General features: G+C 44.0%; 1 protein-coding gene across 1 annotated transcript; it reads right to left on the bottom strand.

Moving 5' to 3' along the window:
- Window positions 1-3369: 3369 nt before the first annotated feature.
- On the bottom strand, window positions 3370-11052 carry MRPL19 (mitochondrial ribosomal protein L19). Its single transcript, XM_058667704.1, has 6 exons — window positions 10947-11052; window positions 10669-10786; window positions 8412-8530; window positions 8085-8219; window positions 3792-3973; window positions 3370-3638 (listed from the first exon to the last, which is right to left on the bottom strand). Exons 1-6 carry the CDS (start codon window positions 11047-11049, stop codon window positions 3378-3380), a joined length of 918 nt encoding a protein of 305 aa, XP_058523687.1. The 5' UTR covers window positions 11050-11052; the 3' UTR covers window positions 3370-3377.
- Between the last annotated feature and the right edge of the window lie 4632 nt (window positions 11053-15684).

The following is a 15684-nucleotide window of genomic DNA, read 5'->3' on the forward strand; positions in this document are numbered from 1 at the left end:
CCTGTGGTCTTTGAGGAATTCAATGCACAGGCACATAAAAGTTCAACATGCTTGCCTTTGATTCCTTTGACTTCCTTGCTAGTTTAAGAAATGTATTTCAGCCATGTGAACATATTAATAAGTTGTTCTGAACAACAGAAATATCTGCTACTTTTTAAGCTATTTATGGTAAATATTTCTATGTAAAATTAAGCTAATCTGAGATTCTTAATTAGAATAAATTATTAAGTGTTAAGTGGTTACAACATTGTAAGGCCTTTGATAACTAAGGATTGTCAGATTGTCTAACAATTAGTTGTAGTCACCGAAATGTGAATTGTGAATGCCAAAGAGCTCCTCCAGTGATAGATACCATCATTTTGGTAATTCATTGCAAATTTGAACAGAAAGAAGCATCTATTTTAATTGCTTATTTCATTATGGTTAGTAATGACAGTGTGTTTTTTTTTTTGGCCATTTGTAATTCATTTTGAAATAACTATTTCTTACGGATTTTTAAGATTTTTATTTTCAAAATATTAACCTTCCCTTTCCTATTTAGTTTTGTTTATATGCCATTTCTGTTGGTACTGTCATAATTTCATATCATAGAAAGTCACTTTTTTGTCATTAATGATAGGAATATAAAGGAAGTATTTTAGAGACACAGAACATGATTCATTTGCTGATAAATTTTTCTGTGTGAAAGAGGCAAAATAACTGAGTTTAGCGGTGATTTTTTTTTCTTTAATAACTCAAGGGCAACCCTAAATATATATTTTGCAAATTCTTGCCCAAAAGATAAATGGGTAAATAAAGGTTTATATATGAAGTTTGAATATTTTCTGTGACCTAAATTTATATCACCCCTACTTTTGAAACTGCATATAGTTTAACTGTTGGGTATGTTATTTCCATTGTAATTATTTCTATTGCCTTGTAATGTGCTAGTCTGAAGGATTTTCTAAATATATGGATTACATTTAATTGTGTCATAGAATGTTGTCTATTAGTTTCAACCATTGCTGAAAAGCGCTTAGCATTCCTACACAGCTACTGTCCTAAAGTAACTGCTGTTAACATTATCCTTTCAGAACATTTATTTATTTACAAAAATGTGTCTATGTGTATAGCTATACATAGCTTTGTTTTTATATAAATGGGAGGTAGTTTATTTGAACATGAAATTTGTAATTTTTTCACTGTTAAAATATACATTTAGAAATTATCCTGTGCCTGTGGGATTTTTAAAGATAGGTTTAATGTGTTTCAAATTATGCAGCACGACTCCTGTTTTTGTAGAAAGGAAAATACTATAACTGTTTTCAAAACTGCAAATTGACCAATTTTAAAACTTCTCTAATGGCTTTCAATTCCGTTTCATTATGCCTGCAGTTAGAAAAAGGTTTTGTCTGTCTTATAGATAGAATTTAAAGAAGCTTTTGAAGTTTATCTAATTCACATTTTAATTTTCTTTCTTCCTATTACTGGGAGATGGATGCAAGAAAGGGGAGGAACACAACTAGCAAAAGCAAAATCCTGACTTGCCCACTCCTCTTACAGTGCAATTCCTTCCCCGGATGTTTCTGTTCACATAAAGAATGACAAATTTTACAGAATCCAGTGGATGACTTGGAATTTTCTTTTCATAACAGAAAGCCACTTCAAAACAGTTGACTTTCTAGACTGTTTTCAAAATGCACTTATATGAATGACTGCTAAAAATACCATATATAAGGTCTGAAAAAGATATTAGACTAATATCCTCATGAAGATAGAAATGGAAATGCTTAAAAATATTAGCAGATTAAATCCAGTCATGGATTTATAAAGATGGTAATAATACACCATAATATCCAAATCAGGCTTATTCCAGGAAGGCATAGACTGGAGATTGCTTTTCTTGTAAGACCTTGATTGCTACCATTGGGGAAGTACGGGGAAAGCCAAAACACGTGGTCACCCCACTGCCATCACTAAACACGTCCCCTTGACATTTTGGATAACCGATTCATTTGGAACAAAATGACTTGCCTTGAATTTGACTTCCAATCTATTCTTTTAGGAGGCATCATGTTAAATGCAGTGAATTTCAAGCACTCACCTGTCACCTTCCCAACCTTCCCAAAAGCCTGAAGTGGCCTGGAAGCATTTTGAAGCTTTGTGAAAGTACTGCTGTAAACATCTCTGAGTGTTGCTAGTCTCCTCTCCTGGGCCAGTTGTGTTGCTTACCCCCTGAATGCTCGTTTGGGAGTATAAATAAGTAGCTGTCTCACAGTGTGGTTATGAGCATTGAGACATGCAGTGTCCAGCACACAGCAGCTCTTCTAATGGGGCATGCAGTAGCCTTTCCTACTAATGGAGAAACTTCCAACTTTTGAATTCTGTGAGTAGTACAATAGACTCTGGGATTTGTTTTCTAAACTCACAATTGCCCCCATAACAATGCTTAAGAGTAATTTGAAAGATACACACACTTGAGCTAGAATGGAATTGAGAAAATCAAGCTTTGATCCTCCCACAAATGTTGAAAAAATAAATAGGAACAGGTATAGGCAACTTTTTCAAAACTCTGAAAAACAGTGAAAAGCTTATAGCAACCAAATGAGTACTAAATAAAAAAATACAAAGCAACTTTAAAATGGTAGGAAAGCTTAGTGCCATTTTGTTTTGCCTTTCCCTTGTGTGGCAGCAGTCATAAAGGCAGCACAGAGATTCCTGGTACTGGACTCTTGCCCCATTTCCAGAGGAAACAATGCTGACCCTATGCACACTGTATCTGTTCTAACCTGCCTGGAGGCTCCTCAGAGAACTGACACAGAACACTCATTATCTCTGTCTACACCCAACGTGGCAAAAAGCAACCCGCAGTGGTTCAGAAAGTGTAAGGTGAAGTACCAACCAATGCAAGATGATTGCCATGGAATTCAGAAAACAACCTAAGTTGTGGTGCGGGGGAAAGTAGAAGGGTTGTGGAAATTAGGACCTCGGTTGTACACATGGAGGAGAGCCAAGCATGGATCCTTGGGGTAAGAAGCCTGCTGAGAAAAGACTTGCAAAATCTTGGACCTAACACCAAATGTAGTTTCCTTAAGTGACACCGTTGCTTGAGTCATTTCATCATTTTAGGACATCCCACCCTTTGCGCTTGCCCAGAATTCACGAGCTCACAGCAGAGCATTCTGTGGATGCTTTGAATTCTGTGGTAGCTTTACCTTCAGTAAGGACAGGGGCAGCAGACCAGGCACTGTGAACATCTCTCTTTAGGATAATAAGCATGTCATAATTTTATTTTTAAAAATACTATTAAAGTAATGAGTGTTCAGTCTATGTAATAACTGTCCTCTTACAGGTGAAGTTAGAGTGGTTTCAGTGGTTAGAGTGGTCAGTCCTGAGAGTCAGCACCTGCTCTGCGAGGAACCGGATTCCCCCTCGGCTCCGGACTTCCTTGATGCTTCGATTTCATCCCATATTGCAGCCTCAATTTTGGAAGTATCATATTCCCTCATCATGTCAAACTCGAGCCATGGCTGACTCCACTTCTGAGCTTCTTGCATTTGTTCTTCTGTTAAACAAAGATCAAATCTGATTCCTTTAATATTAAAATATGGACGTTCCCAGCGTTTGGACCAGGGCTTAGGCTTCATTTTCACTTGCAGCTACGGAAGATACAAAAAAATTTAAAAAAAGAATAATCAGACTAATACATATAAGCAAAACTCCCCTTTAAAGTTTTCATCAAGAGAGATAACTAAGTTAAGATAAATCTTATTTTATACTTGAAATTCAAGTCCCAAATGTACACTCAATACCTTATTAACAGGAACTTCTTTACTAGGCTCTCGTGTTACTGGCTTCATATTCATATCAAAAGTGCTGTATTCAGGGAGGGCATCTCGTAAGTACAGCAAGCTCTCATCCAGCCGCTTCTCTAATCTCACCACTTGGATCTCCTGGATTCGGGGATTATAAAGTTCAAAGCAAATCTCAACACCTGAAAAGAAAACATACTCCTAAAAAACTAACTCAGATTCTACACATGCCACACCTGCCAGTTAAAACCATATCATAAAGGAACTAGCTCAAAACTTTGCACATAGGAAATATGACATAAATTTATGATTTTAAGATGAAGAATATTAATGGAAACTAAAATCCACTGAAATATAAGTGAGTAAATCTGAATTAGAATGGTAACTCAAAACAAAGATGTTCTTTTTATGTTTGTTGAGTCACATGTTATCAATTTTGATGATACACTTTGAGAATATCTGAATAAACCCTTCACTGTCATGTTCCTGTTTATTTCTGAATTAACCTGAATAAAAACTAATGTTCCACACTGAGTAACAGGACTAATGATGCAAACAGAGTAAACAAAATTTTGTTTGTCAGAAGCCATTGTTTACCAACAGCCTAGAGCCCTTACATGACGGCAGGGGCAGCTTTGAGCACATCAAGGTGCTGCTACAAGGTTCTAGTCTAATTTATATCATCTGTATTACCAGCACCTAAGAGCAAGGGCATATTATGAGGTTTTTCTGGAATAAACTTAAGAGAAATATGAATACTATTATGTTTGGCCAAATTGGCATCTAGTGTACAATGCCAGGACACCAATCTGTTACTTTACTATTCACCTATTCTGTTCTGGGTACTGATCTAGGAAAGGTACCTACAAGAAAACCAATAGAAAAGAGCTTTCTCTTCTCAAAGCATAAATTCTATTGGATGACAAACAGTAAGTAAACAAATCAGTAAGTCCATTTTATATAGTGAAGACAATACAGGATTATGGCACTGGGCAACTATGCCACTGCAAGAGGTAACTAGAGAAGGTGACATCTGAACTGACACTATAGAGGAACAAGAATGCTCCAAGCACAAGAACAGCAAATGGGAGAGCCTTGGGTTGTTAACACTGGGCTAGTGCCTAGAAATATCACATGGGCCAGGTCCCATGGTTTAGATGTGTCCCAACCAAAACTCACTTGAAATTTAATATCCAATATGGTGAGACTAGGAAGTGGAGAAGCACCTTGTAAAATGGTTGAAGGAACTAGTGTGGCTTCTCCTGTGCCCGCCCTTCTTGGAGCAGGGAGCAGGGCAGTGCCCTCACCAGACACAAACCTGCTGGCAATTTGATCTTCAACTTTCTAGCTTCTAGTTCCTGTCTGGGCACTCTTACATGAAGAGCACAGGTGGGCTAGGACACTGAGAATGTAAACAAGGGGCAGTACAACCCTGAGGAGCAGATGATGGCCATGGTGGGAGCACAAGTGAAGACAACTGGGACAACTGGGTGACTGAATGTGTGAAAGAGAATAAAAATCTCATCCAGGCTCTAGATAAATAGGAAATGGGCACTGAAACTATTTATGGAAACAGAAAAGGCTGTGAGAGGAGAGAAAAGAAATGAGAGCTATGTTTTTTTTACTTGTTTCATGCTTATAATACACCCAAATGGAAATTTTGAATGGTAGTTGTATGTACAAATTGAACTCGAAAAGGGCCAGCCCTGGAGACAGCAATTGGGAAACCAGCATCATATCGATGGCAATTAAAGCCACCCAACTAGAAGGAACCACTAAAATGAAGTATGGCAGGAGTAGGTGAAGGCAGACCACAACAGTATAGAGAATGGTCACACTGACACTTTATGAGTAGTCTGGATTCAGTTCTGCACATACTGTATCTCACAGGTGATTAAACCCTGGGAGATAGAAACTATTATATCTTAACTTTGAAGATGAAAAAATCACACTTAGATTGATCAGCTCAGCACTCTCCCTACTTTTATTCACAAGCCTTCTCCAAGTAACAGAACCTGATTGGAAGCATCAATTTCAGTGCTCAATCAAGTCCTGCTGAGTTCCCAGGTGCACAGCACCAGACTGCTACAGAATAAAGACAGCAAATGCTCTCACGTTTTCAATTTCTTTGAAGATAATAACACTTTATTGTTGGGAATCAGGAAGCATATAATCTTAAAAACATTACTACTCCTCTCATTTTAATTCATGACCTTCCTGGAGTTTTATAACTTCTTCCTCTACCTGAAGAGGCACAGTATGCAAATATGACTTTGCCTTTTTAAAATGCCCCTGAGTCTTACTAACAGTGATAACTATAGCAGCTACCTTATGTGATAATACAAAGCAGTGTCAAAACACATACTACGAGAAAACTACATGTGGACTTCAAAATACTTTTCTGCCAAAATAAGCTTATCTTTTAACTCCATTTTTCCACAAACATCTGAAGTAGCTTCATATAAGGCAAAATGGAGACATACATTTTAGGAGCAAGTAGATCATAAAGCCATCAGTTATGTTTGCCTTAACATCAGCATGTGTTATCGAATTCTGACAGCTTTAAAGTCATTGGTGTCCCCTGCTGCTGATGCCAGTTTGGAAGCTACTTTTAAGGACTATTGTTCCTCTCCCTTAGGGCAGTGAGCTAAGCTACCGCCTGCAATGCTGGTATGTCATGGTATGGTTTGAGTTGTGAATGATCCAGCTAATGTTCCTGGGAAAGCAATGGAAGATGGGTCCAAGTTCTTGAATGCCTGAACCAACGTAGGAGACTCAGATGGAGTTCAAAGCTCCTGTCATTACAGCCGGGCCCAGCCCCAGCTGTTGCATCTATTTGGGAAGTGAACCGCAGATGGAAGATTTCTCTCTATGTGTGTTTGTGTATGTGTCTCCCTTGCTCTGAAAGGCAGAGTCACACAGAGGGAAATAAAGCGAGAGGTCACTTTCACTCCCCAAATGGCCACAACAGGCAAATCTTGGGTCTCCCACATGGGTGACAGCAGCCCAAGTACCTGACCTCTACGTTCCACTGCCTTCCCAGGCTCGTGGGTTGGAAGCAAAGTAGTCAGGTCCAAACCATCATTATGATATGGGATGCAGCCACACAAGTAGCACCTTAACACACTCTACCATAAACACGGGTCCTGCCCGGGAGGGAAATAGTGGTTCCCCCGTCTTGGGTTACTACTCCCACGGGAGGGCATGAAAACTAGAATGGGGGCTGGGGTGGCTAGACAGAAGCTGGCACTCAACAACATCCGTGAGGGCTGGATAGTTGAGCTGGTTAGATGGAACTAAGCTTTAATAACCACTGACAAGTACGAGAGCCAAATGGGATGGGGGACAGACTGGACTAGTCTGCTACACATACTGGCAAACCAGGGCAGGGGGCGGGCCTGGTGGGAGTTATTGTGGGTCACTCCGACTAGGCTTCAGCTCCCACTGGTTGATGTGAGGGCCAAGTACGTGCTGGGCAGAACCAGGCTGGACTGCAACACCCACTGGTTCCAGTGCAAGTCGGGACTGAAAACAGAACCAACCCAGCAACTGTAACCACCAGCTGATCGTGGAGATGGACTGTGCCGGGCCCTGTGCTTGCTAGAACATACAAGAATCTGGTCTGGGAATACCTCAAAGTTTCTGTGGGGATTTCCCCAATCGAAATGCTGGACTCAGAACCCTAGCCAAGAAAAGACAGAAGAAAGAACAAGTCAATCAACCATTTCAGCTATATGTTAGCAGCGAAAAATTGGGCAAATGAAGACTCTATCAATCAGTGGATTCTTCAACAACCTCACCGAGCTAGGAGTGGTGAAAATGGCATCGATTCATAACTGGTGAACTATTAAAACCACCTGAACAAGGATCTCAGAGCATGCCCCACATCTGGGACTTGGGGAGGGTGGGAAACTGGGTGGGGCTTCTCCCTCAATATCCCCCTTTACCTCAGATACAAGAAGGAAACAATATGGACATACTAGTCTTACCCACTTCCCTATAGCCCCTGAACCTTTTTACCATAATTAACTATGTAAAGATTGTCAACAATAGAATTAAAATAAAAAATAAATATCTATATATATTTATTTATTTATTATTTTAATTCTATATAGAGAGAGAGAGATTTATTTATTTTCTATTTTAATTCCATCATAAAAGAAGACAAAGACCACCAATGGTGCCTATGCAGCATCCCAATTCTAAAACCATGAGATTATCTCAGAATGCAGAAACAAAAAGTAATCCTGAGCTAACATTTCCCAGACAGTCAAATTGAAAAAGGAAGCCTACCTTGTCCTTCAATAGTATTCCTAAGGATGAAAGTTGCTCCAAATCCTTTTCCTGATCTCTGGATACAAATCCCCAGGAACTGGCTGGTTTTTCCCTTGGCATATGGATCAGCAGTGGTGACACGAAGTATGCTTCCTAAAAATTCAGGAGAAGTGAACTTCCATATAAGACAAATAAACAGCATTCTAGGTAATTAAACCTCATAAATAGTTTAATACAATATTAGGACTAGGTACCTCTCCTGGGCAAAACCCAAATAGGTAAAAAAAATTTTCTATGAAAAAAAAAACCACTCTCAAAACCAGTAAGCATCTAGTTCTCACTGACCAACATAGAACTCTGGAATGTGGAGTACTTTTCTCCTTTCTAGCATATCTTTTCTTTCTAGCTGGAATTTCAGAGGATTTGTTCTTCCCCTTGGAGGAATGAATTCAGGACTCAAGAACCTATAGAGAAAAAGAAACACAAAAAACATAACTTTAAAAAGTGAAAACAATACAATGTTAATATGTTTTCTTATGAAAAATAAGGGAAGTCACTTTTACTTCTAAAATTGTTCTGAAATTATTGTTAATGTAATGGAAACAGTTAACAGTGCCTAAGTACTCAGGGCATTTTATTAAAACCCTTATTAAACAACGTAATTAATCCTTACACTAATCAAATGGGGTTGGTGTCATCATTTCCTTAGAAGAAACTGGAGCTTGGAAAAGGTAAATAATTGATGCATTATTATACGAGCTATAAATGTGTCAAGGTTAAAATGTAGGCACATGTGTGAGCCAACAAAGTTGAGGATCCTAATCCCAGGCCCCACACTGAGCCATATATGTTATGAATTGCGTTGGAGGGTCAGCATGGTAGCTGAACTGGCTAATCCTCAGCCTGCAAGTGCCAATTCATGACCCAGCTGCTCTACTTCCTACCCATCTCCCTGCAGTGGCCTGGAAAAGCAGTAGATGACCCAAAGCCTTAGGACCCTGTACACATGTGGGAGATCCAGAGGAAGCTCCTGCCTCCTGGCTTCAGATCGGCTCAGCTCCAGCCTTTGCAGCCATTTGAGGAGTGAACCAGCAAATAGAAATATTTCTCTTTGCCTCCTTTTCAATGAAAAAAAAAATTTAAATCTGACTTTCAAATAAAAACAAATAAACTGTAAAAAAAATACTTAACAAGCTATGTTGGAAAATGCATAAATACATAACTCATCAACTGCCTTAAGAACGTTCTTCCTGATTTTGAACTTCTATATTACATTGAACATTCCTGTCTCTATCACCTCCCTTTCAGGAAATAAATTATCACCATAGCTGCAGCTCTGGCCACGCTGCCAACTTCCTACAGCTAACCACTAGTTCTAGTTCTACTGCCTATACTCATGAACTACCCAGATATTTCTTCGTTTTCCTCAATTTTCTACTTTGAAAATTTCCAAACCCAGCAAAAAGTTGAAATACTAATACAACACCCACATTTCTTCGCCTGCCTTTATCACCTGCTAAAATTTCCCTGTATTCGTTTTCCCTGTAGTTTTTTGCCTAAGTCATTTCAAAATGTCAAATATCAATGCACTGCATTCCTCAGTAACTCAGACAACTCATGCTAAAAACAGAGTCCTTCACAATACCTTCTTAACAAAAAACAAAAACAAGGTCACTTCAAAAACATTATCTCATATGTAGTTCAGATGTGTCCCATCGTCCCAGACACATCTTTCACCCAAAGTCTAAACCTTCCCACATTCTATCTAGTTGGCAGACTCTTAAACCAGTAATTACTCCCCAGCTGTGTGCCTGATGGCACTGATTTTTTAATGGGCGCCAGTTCTAATCCCAGCAGCTCCACTTCCCATCCATCTCTCTGCTTGTGGCCTGGGAAAGCAGTGGAGGACGGCCCAAAGCCTTGGGACCCTGCACCCGCGTGGGAGACCCGGAAGAGCTCCTGGCTCCTGGCTTCGTATTGGCTCTGCACCTGCTGTTGCGGTCACCTGGGGAGTGAATCATCGGACGGAAGATCTTCCTCCCTGTCTCTCCTCCTCTCTGTATATCTGACTTTGTAATAAAATAAATAAATCTTAAAAACAAACAAACAAACAAACAAAACCAGTTAAGGTCTTATCTCACAGACCATCCCTGAAAAGGAAACCTCTGGAGCAGGACGGTGGCTCCGACCCAGGGAACTCCTACTGGAAGGTCAAGACCAGCTTGGGACTTTGGCGTTCAGAACCCCGTGTCCCGGGGGTCCCAGCCCGAGCCAGGACCCCCAGACCGTGCCAGGACCCCCAGCCCGAGCCAGGACCCCCAGCCCGCGCCAGGACCCCCAGCCCGAGCCAGGACCCCCAGCCCGAGCCAGGACCCCCAGACCGTGCCAGGACCCCCAGCCCGCGCTAGAACCCAGCCCAGCCTACGCCAACACCCCAGCCCGAGCCAGGGCCCCCAGCCCGAGCCAGGACCCCCAGCCCGAGCCAGGACCCCCAGCCCGAGCCAGGACCCCAAGCCTCCAGCTCCCAGGGCCGGCACCTCCACAGCCGACGCGCCCACGTGGAGTGCCCGAGCACCGCCGTGGGTCCAGGGCCCGGCCTCACCTCCTGTCCTGGTCCGGGAGTCGGCGCTTGTCCACGATGACGGGCTTCGGCGGCGGCTGGAACTTGGGGGGCTCGGAAGGCCCCGTGCTCCGCTGCCGGCCTACCTCCGTGGGAAGCCCTGAGGAAACGGAAGACTGAGATAGGGCTGCTAGGGCGGCCCCGAGGTCCGCAGGGCGCCGCGATTTCCCCAACCCGCGGCTCCAGGGGCGGTCGAGGCCGGGGCCCACCCTGATCTGGGGGAGCGCCTCTCCCCAGCTCGCCAGCCCCGCTCCACTTACAGCAGGCAACAGAGGTCGGGGCCGGGAGCAACGCCCTGGCAGCGCGGAAGCTCCGGCTTAGGCTCTTAGAGGGCCCGTAGAGCCCTGCAAGGCGGGCCGCCATGCCTGCGGGCTCAGTGAGAACTACAACTCCCAGAGTGCAGCGCAATAAGGTCTGGCCGATTTCAGATGGTGGCTGTTATGGGACAAAATGCACAAGTCTTTGTCCTTTCTTCAGGTCTTCCTACCGTTTTCCTTAGGACATCGTAGGAAGAATACAGTTTACATTCCTCCACAAGGATATTTTCCCAGACGAGAAAGCTGTGTTCTTCCTTCTGATATCTTCACATTTTTTAGGTAAACTTTTCGTAGACTTTCATTCCTGTTAGGTGTCTTCCATCGGCAGCCCTTATTTTATTTGCAATATTTCATGACTTGTGCTTTTATTGGATTAATATTTAACTCTGCCATTATAAACTCCGTGAGAAAATGGATACAGGCTTTGCTCAGCGCTGTGTCCTGGCACCTAGCACCCATCTGGCCCTCCCTTGCTCTGCTGGGCTCACAGAAAGGAACATTAACAGCTGCCACCAAGTCCCGGGGCGCACAGGCAGCATTGTCCTTTTACAAACTGCCTCTCGGCAGGGCAACTTGGAGTGGCAACAGGCAGAAGAGGGCAAGGTGGAAGAGAGAAGAAAAGCAATAAACTCGGGGTGAGCCCTGCCGTCCACCAGACACTGTTTTCTGCGGACGGGATGATTTGTACTCGCCTCGTTTTTCTACGAAGTGCAGAGCTGTCGAGCAGTGCAGAGGTGGGAAGGGGTGGCAGCAGAACCCTCCGGGAGTGCAGGGAGCTGCCGGTGCTGCCCTCTCCGCGGCTGACCCGAGAGAAAGGCAGTCCAGCCAGAACCGCCTGCACGTGGTCTCGCTCCTTCGTTTGCGTGGGTTGTCTTACGGTAAAATATTGAATGTGCCACGAAACATGCCAAGAAGCCCTCCTAGCGGAACGTAAGAGTTCTCAGCGTTCTGGAAGGCTTTACCTCAGGGCTCCGGGCGCCACCGCGGGCGCGTTCGGCTGCCCTCTGGTGGACACCACGGCACCCTGCACGGCTGGTTCTTCCAGTTCTCTTCAAACCGTTGTCCTTTTACAATAAATGCTTGGCTACCCGGAAGAAAAACTTGACCAGAAACCTTACAACCTCACAGCTTAGCAATAAGGTTTTTGTTTTTGTTTTGCTTGGTAACCGTGTTCTGACTCAACTGCAAGAATGTTCTCAGGTAAGCCTTCTCCAGACAGGATGAGACAGCGGAGGTTTGCAGGAAAGCAATGCTGTGGGAGGTCACGCCTCATCAACCCGATTTTGCGCCACAAAATCACCAGATAAACACTGCGTGCCCGCCGTGAACTGGTGGGCCAGGCATTTACCTTGAGGAAGCCCTCAAAGCGATAACTGCCGATAGACTGGGCGCTGTGGGCTGCTGTCACACAGGGGGAGGCAGCTTAGCCCTGCTGAGATAACTGGAAAGTCTCCCAGAATGAAGAACTGAACTGCTCCTTGGAGATACAACAAGTATCCCAGCCTCCTGTCCCACCGACAGACACACGTACAGAAGGTTCCAGTTAGGAGACCCTGGAGAAACAGCACAGCGCGCCACACCTCTGACAGCTCTGGAGTCTTTCTTACGGTAGACAAGAAGTTTTCCAGAAAGCTAAAGATTGCCGCTTCCAGTCGTGTACATCTATTTGAAAACAGTGTCGACAGTGGCCCGCAAAGATCCATATTGTGGGGGAGCACCCCTTTAGGGTCTTCCTTTACAGTGTGCCTTCGCCTTGGCTCCCCATCCCAGGAGACGGCAAACCACTGACCCCATTCCCCGTGGATGCTCGTAATTATTCCTGCTTCTTATTTTCGTAGGACTTAGAGCAAATGAGAGAGAGAAGAGATTTTTTTTCCCAGTGGTTTATTTTTTTGTTTGCCTCCTGCACTTAACTGGGAGTACTTGTCACGCAGAGCGGAGGCCAGTCCAGGGAGATTCAAGGCATGGTAGTGACCTCAGCAAGTGGTGGCAGAGCTGTGCCCTCGGACACCTGCCGGGCAAGCAGGCATGGCAGCCCAAGTGGGTGTTAAGGGTCCCAGTGACTGGCAGGGTATAAGGGTAACCCCTGGGGGAAGTTGTGGAAGTGTCCCCGAGCTGCCGAGGCGAGGAGGTGGCGCGGGTGTCTAGGCACGCCCCAGGTCCTGAGACAGCAGCCGGATGGAGCGGAACCCGGACAGTGCACGGAGCTGGATGTGACACCAGGTAGGAACTGGGGTGACGTTGTGCTGCTGGTGTTTGCTTATTTACATATTTATCCTGACTGCTTCAGCAGTGTATGCGAGCTCAGGAAATGGAGACACTGGGTGCAGATTTTGCCAACTGACTAGCTCAGACAGAAGCCTTGGTCTTCGCCTTTGCTCTCCCCCCGCCCAGCCCAGGCATGCTTCCCTTACGTTTGTAAGGACATGAGTCTGTGGGTCCTTCCCCTCCACCTCCATCTTCCGCAGCGAGGTGGAGAGCTGTCAGCTACAGCGCCCTGAGGAGTGATACACACACACACACACACACACACACACACCCCTACGTTTGGGAGTAAAGCTTAGTGTCCAAAGTCTGGAAAAGGGGAAGCTGAAGTTTCTGGATCTGAGAGATGAGCAGCTTTAGCTGGCCCTGATGTGTGAGGTGGGGGGTGGGGAAGGCACAGCGTGGGCACACTGGAGCCCGCGGCCAGGCCCACGCAGCAGGATGGCACTCCCCGGGGATGCCTTCCAGGGAGAGTCAGGGCAGCCCCAGCAGACTCCGGATGATACGAGGGAACTCTCTCTACTGGAAGACTGGATATTGCTGAGAGCTCAGGAACGCTAGATTGAGAAATGTTTTCTTATTTGAAAGGAAATATTCATAAATGGAATGACTTAGGCACCCAGTTTCTGTATTTTGTAAACCAAAATTATTTTATGTGTTTTTAATTTGAGTTACATAGTGGAGAGACAGAGAGAAATTTTCCGTCTATTGGGTTTACTTCTCAGTTGGCTGCAGTGGCTGGAGCTGAGATGATCCAAAGCCAGGAGCCTCCTATCGGTCTCTCATGTGGGTTCAGGGTCCCAAGGCTTTGGGCCATCCTCCACTGCTTTCCCAGTGGAGCAGCTGGGACATGAACTGACACCCCTATGGGATGCTGGTGCTGCAGGCAGAGGCTCAACCTACTATACCACAGCACCAATGTCACCAGGGAAATCAATGAAGGGAAAGAATTTGCTAAGAAGATCATTTGGTCTTTTAATTGACATATAATAATTGTACTTATTTGGGGAGGAGGCAGCATAATAATTCCAAACATGTATACAATGTGTACTGAACAAATCTGGGTAATCAACATTTTTATATCCTTCAAAATTTTCATTTTTTTGTGTTGGGCAACTCTGAACTCCTTTCTCCTAGGTATGTATGTATGTATGTATGTATGTATATGTGTATGTATGTATATGTGTATGTATGTATGTATATGTGTATGTGTGTATATGTGTATGTGTGTATATGTGTATGTGTATGTATGTATATGTATATGTGTATGTATATGTATGTATATGTGTATGTATGTATGTATGTATGTATATGTGTATGTATGTATGTATTTATTTATTTTTATTGGAAAGGCAGATTTACAGAAAGGAGAGAGAGAAAGATCTGTCTGCTGGTTCACTCCCCAAATGGCTAAAACAGCTGGAGCTGAACCAATCTGAAGCCAGGAGCAAGGAGCCTCTTCTGGGTTTACCACATGGGTGCAGGGTCCCAAGGCTTTGGGCCGTCCTTGACTGCTTTCCCAGACCACAAGCAGGGAGCTGGATGGGAAGTGGAACAACTGGGATGTAAACTGGGACTCATATAGCATCCCGGCATGTGCAAGGCAAGGATTTAGCCAGTGAGCTATCATGCCAGGCCCTCTCCTGGTATTTTATAAAATGTATTGTTGGAACTGCAGTCATACGGCCATGCTATAGAACAGTATAGCTCATTCCTTCCGTGCAAGTGTATTTTGTTGCCTGTTATTCATTCTGCCACTCTATCCCCTCCCCTCTTCCCTTGTTAATTCTAGTAATCACCATTCTACTTTACTTCTATGATCAACAGAAAGGATCTGTTCTGAGTGCTTAAAAACACAGATTGGTTTGATATCATAAAAATGCCTGAAGGAGATGTCATGTAATTTGACCAGACTTAAAAGCAAGTACATTAGCATGCTTTTTCATGGACACTGGTAGAAGACACAAGGCTCCCGGCTCAGAGATGAAGGGCGTTACGGCTCATGAGGCAGCTGAGCATTCACCTGCCCTGACGGGTCCCTTCCCCGCAGGTCCCACGTGGAGGAGACCACAGCTGCAGGGCTCCCAGCCAGGTGTCCATCACAGCAGGGCACCACTGGGCTTAGAGGACACATGGCTTCCCCATGAGCCATAAGCAAACCAGTGCTTTCTACTAAATGGCACAGCTTCATCCTTCTCAGTTGTTCCCTGCAAACTCTAGCCTGCACAATGGTCTGGGTGGCTGGTATGTCTGTCACACTGAGCAAGTCACCACCAAAAAAAGGGTGGGCAGTTGTTTAGAATCAGGATTGCACGACCTAGAAACTGGCACATCACCTCAGAGTTCCTTGTTCTTCAGGATGTCCTGACCACTCAGCCGAATGCCTACCACTGTGAGTACATTTTTTAATGAAAAG

Source organism: Ochotona princeps, chromosome 8, assembly GCF_030435755.1.
Source record: "Ochotona princeps isolate mOchPri1 chromosome 8, mOchPri1.hap1, whole genome shotgun sequence".
NCBI classification, from domain to species: domain Eukaryota; kingdom Metazoa; phylum Chordata; class Mammalia; order Lagomorpha; family Ochotonidae; genus Ochotona; species Ochotona princeps.

Excerpts from the sequence above, each read along its gene's own strand:
- MRPL19 (XM_058667704.1), bottom strand. The coding sequence starts at position 11,049 with ATGGCGGCCCGCCTTGCAGGGCTCTACGGGCCCTCTAAGAGCCTAAGC. Across the intron at positions 10,787-10,946 it reads CCCGACCTCTGTTGCCTGCT|GGCTTCCCACGGAGGTAGGC; the intron begins GTAAGTGGAGCG and ends CCGTTTCCTCAG. Across the intron at positions 3,974-8,084 it reads GAATACTATTGAAGGACAAG|GTGTTGAGATTTGCTTTGAA; the intron begins GTAGGCTTCCTT and ends TTTTCTTTTCAG.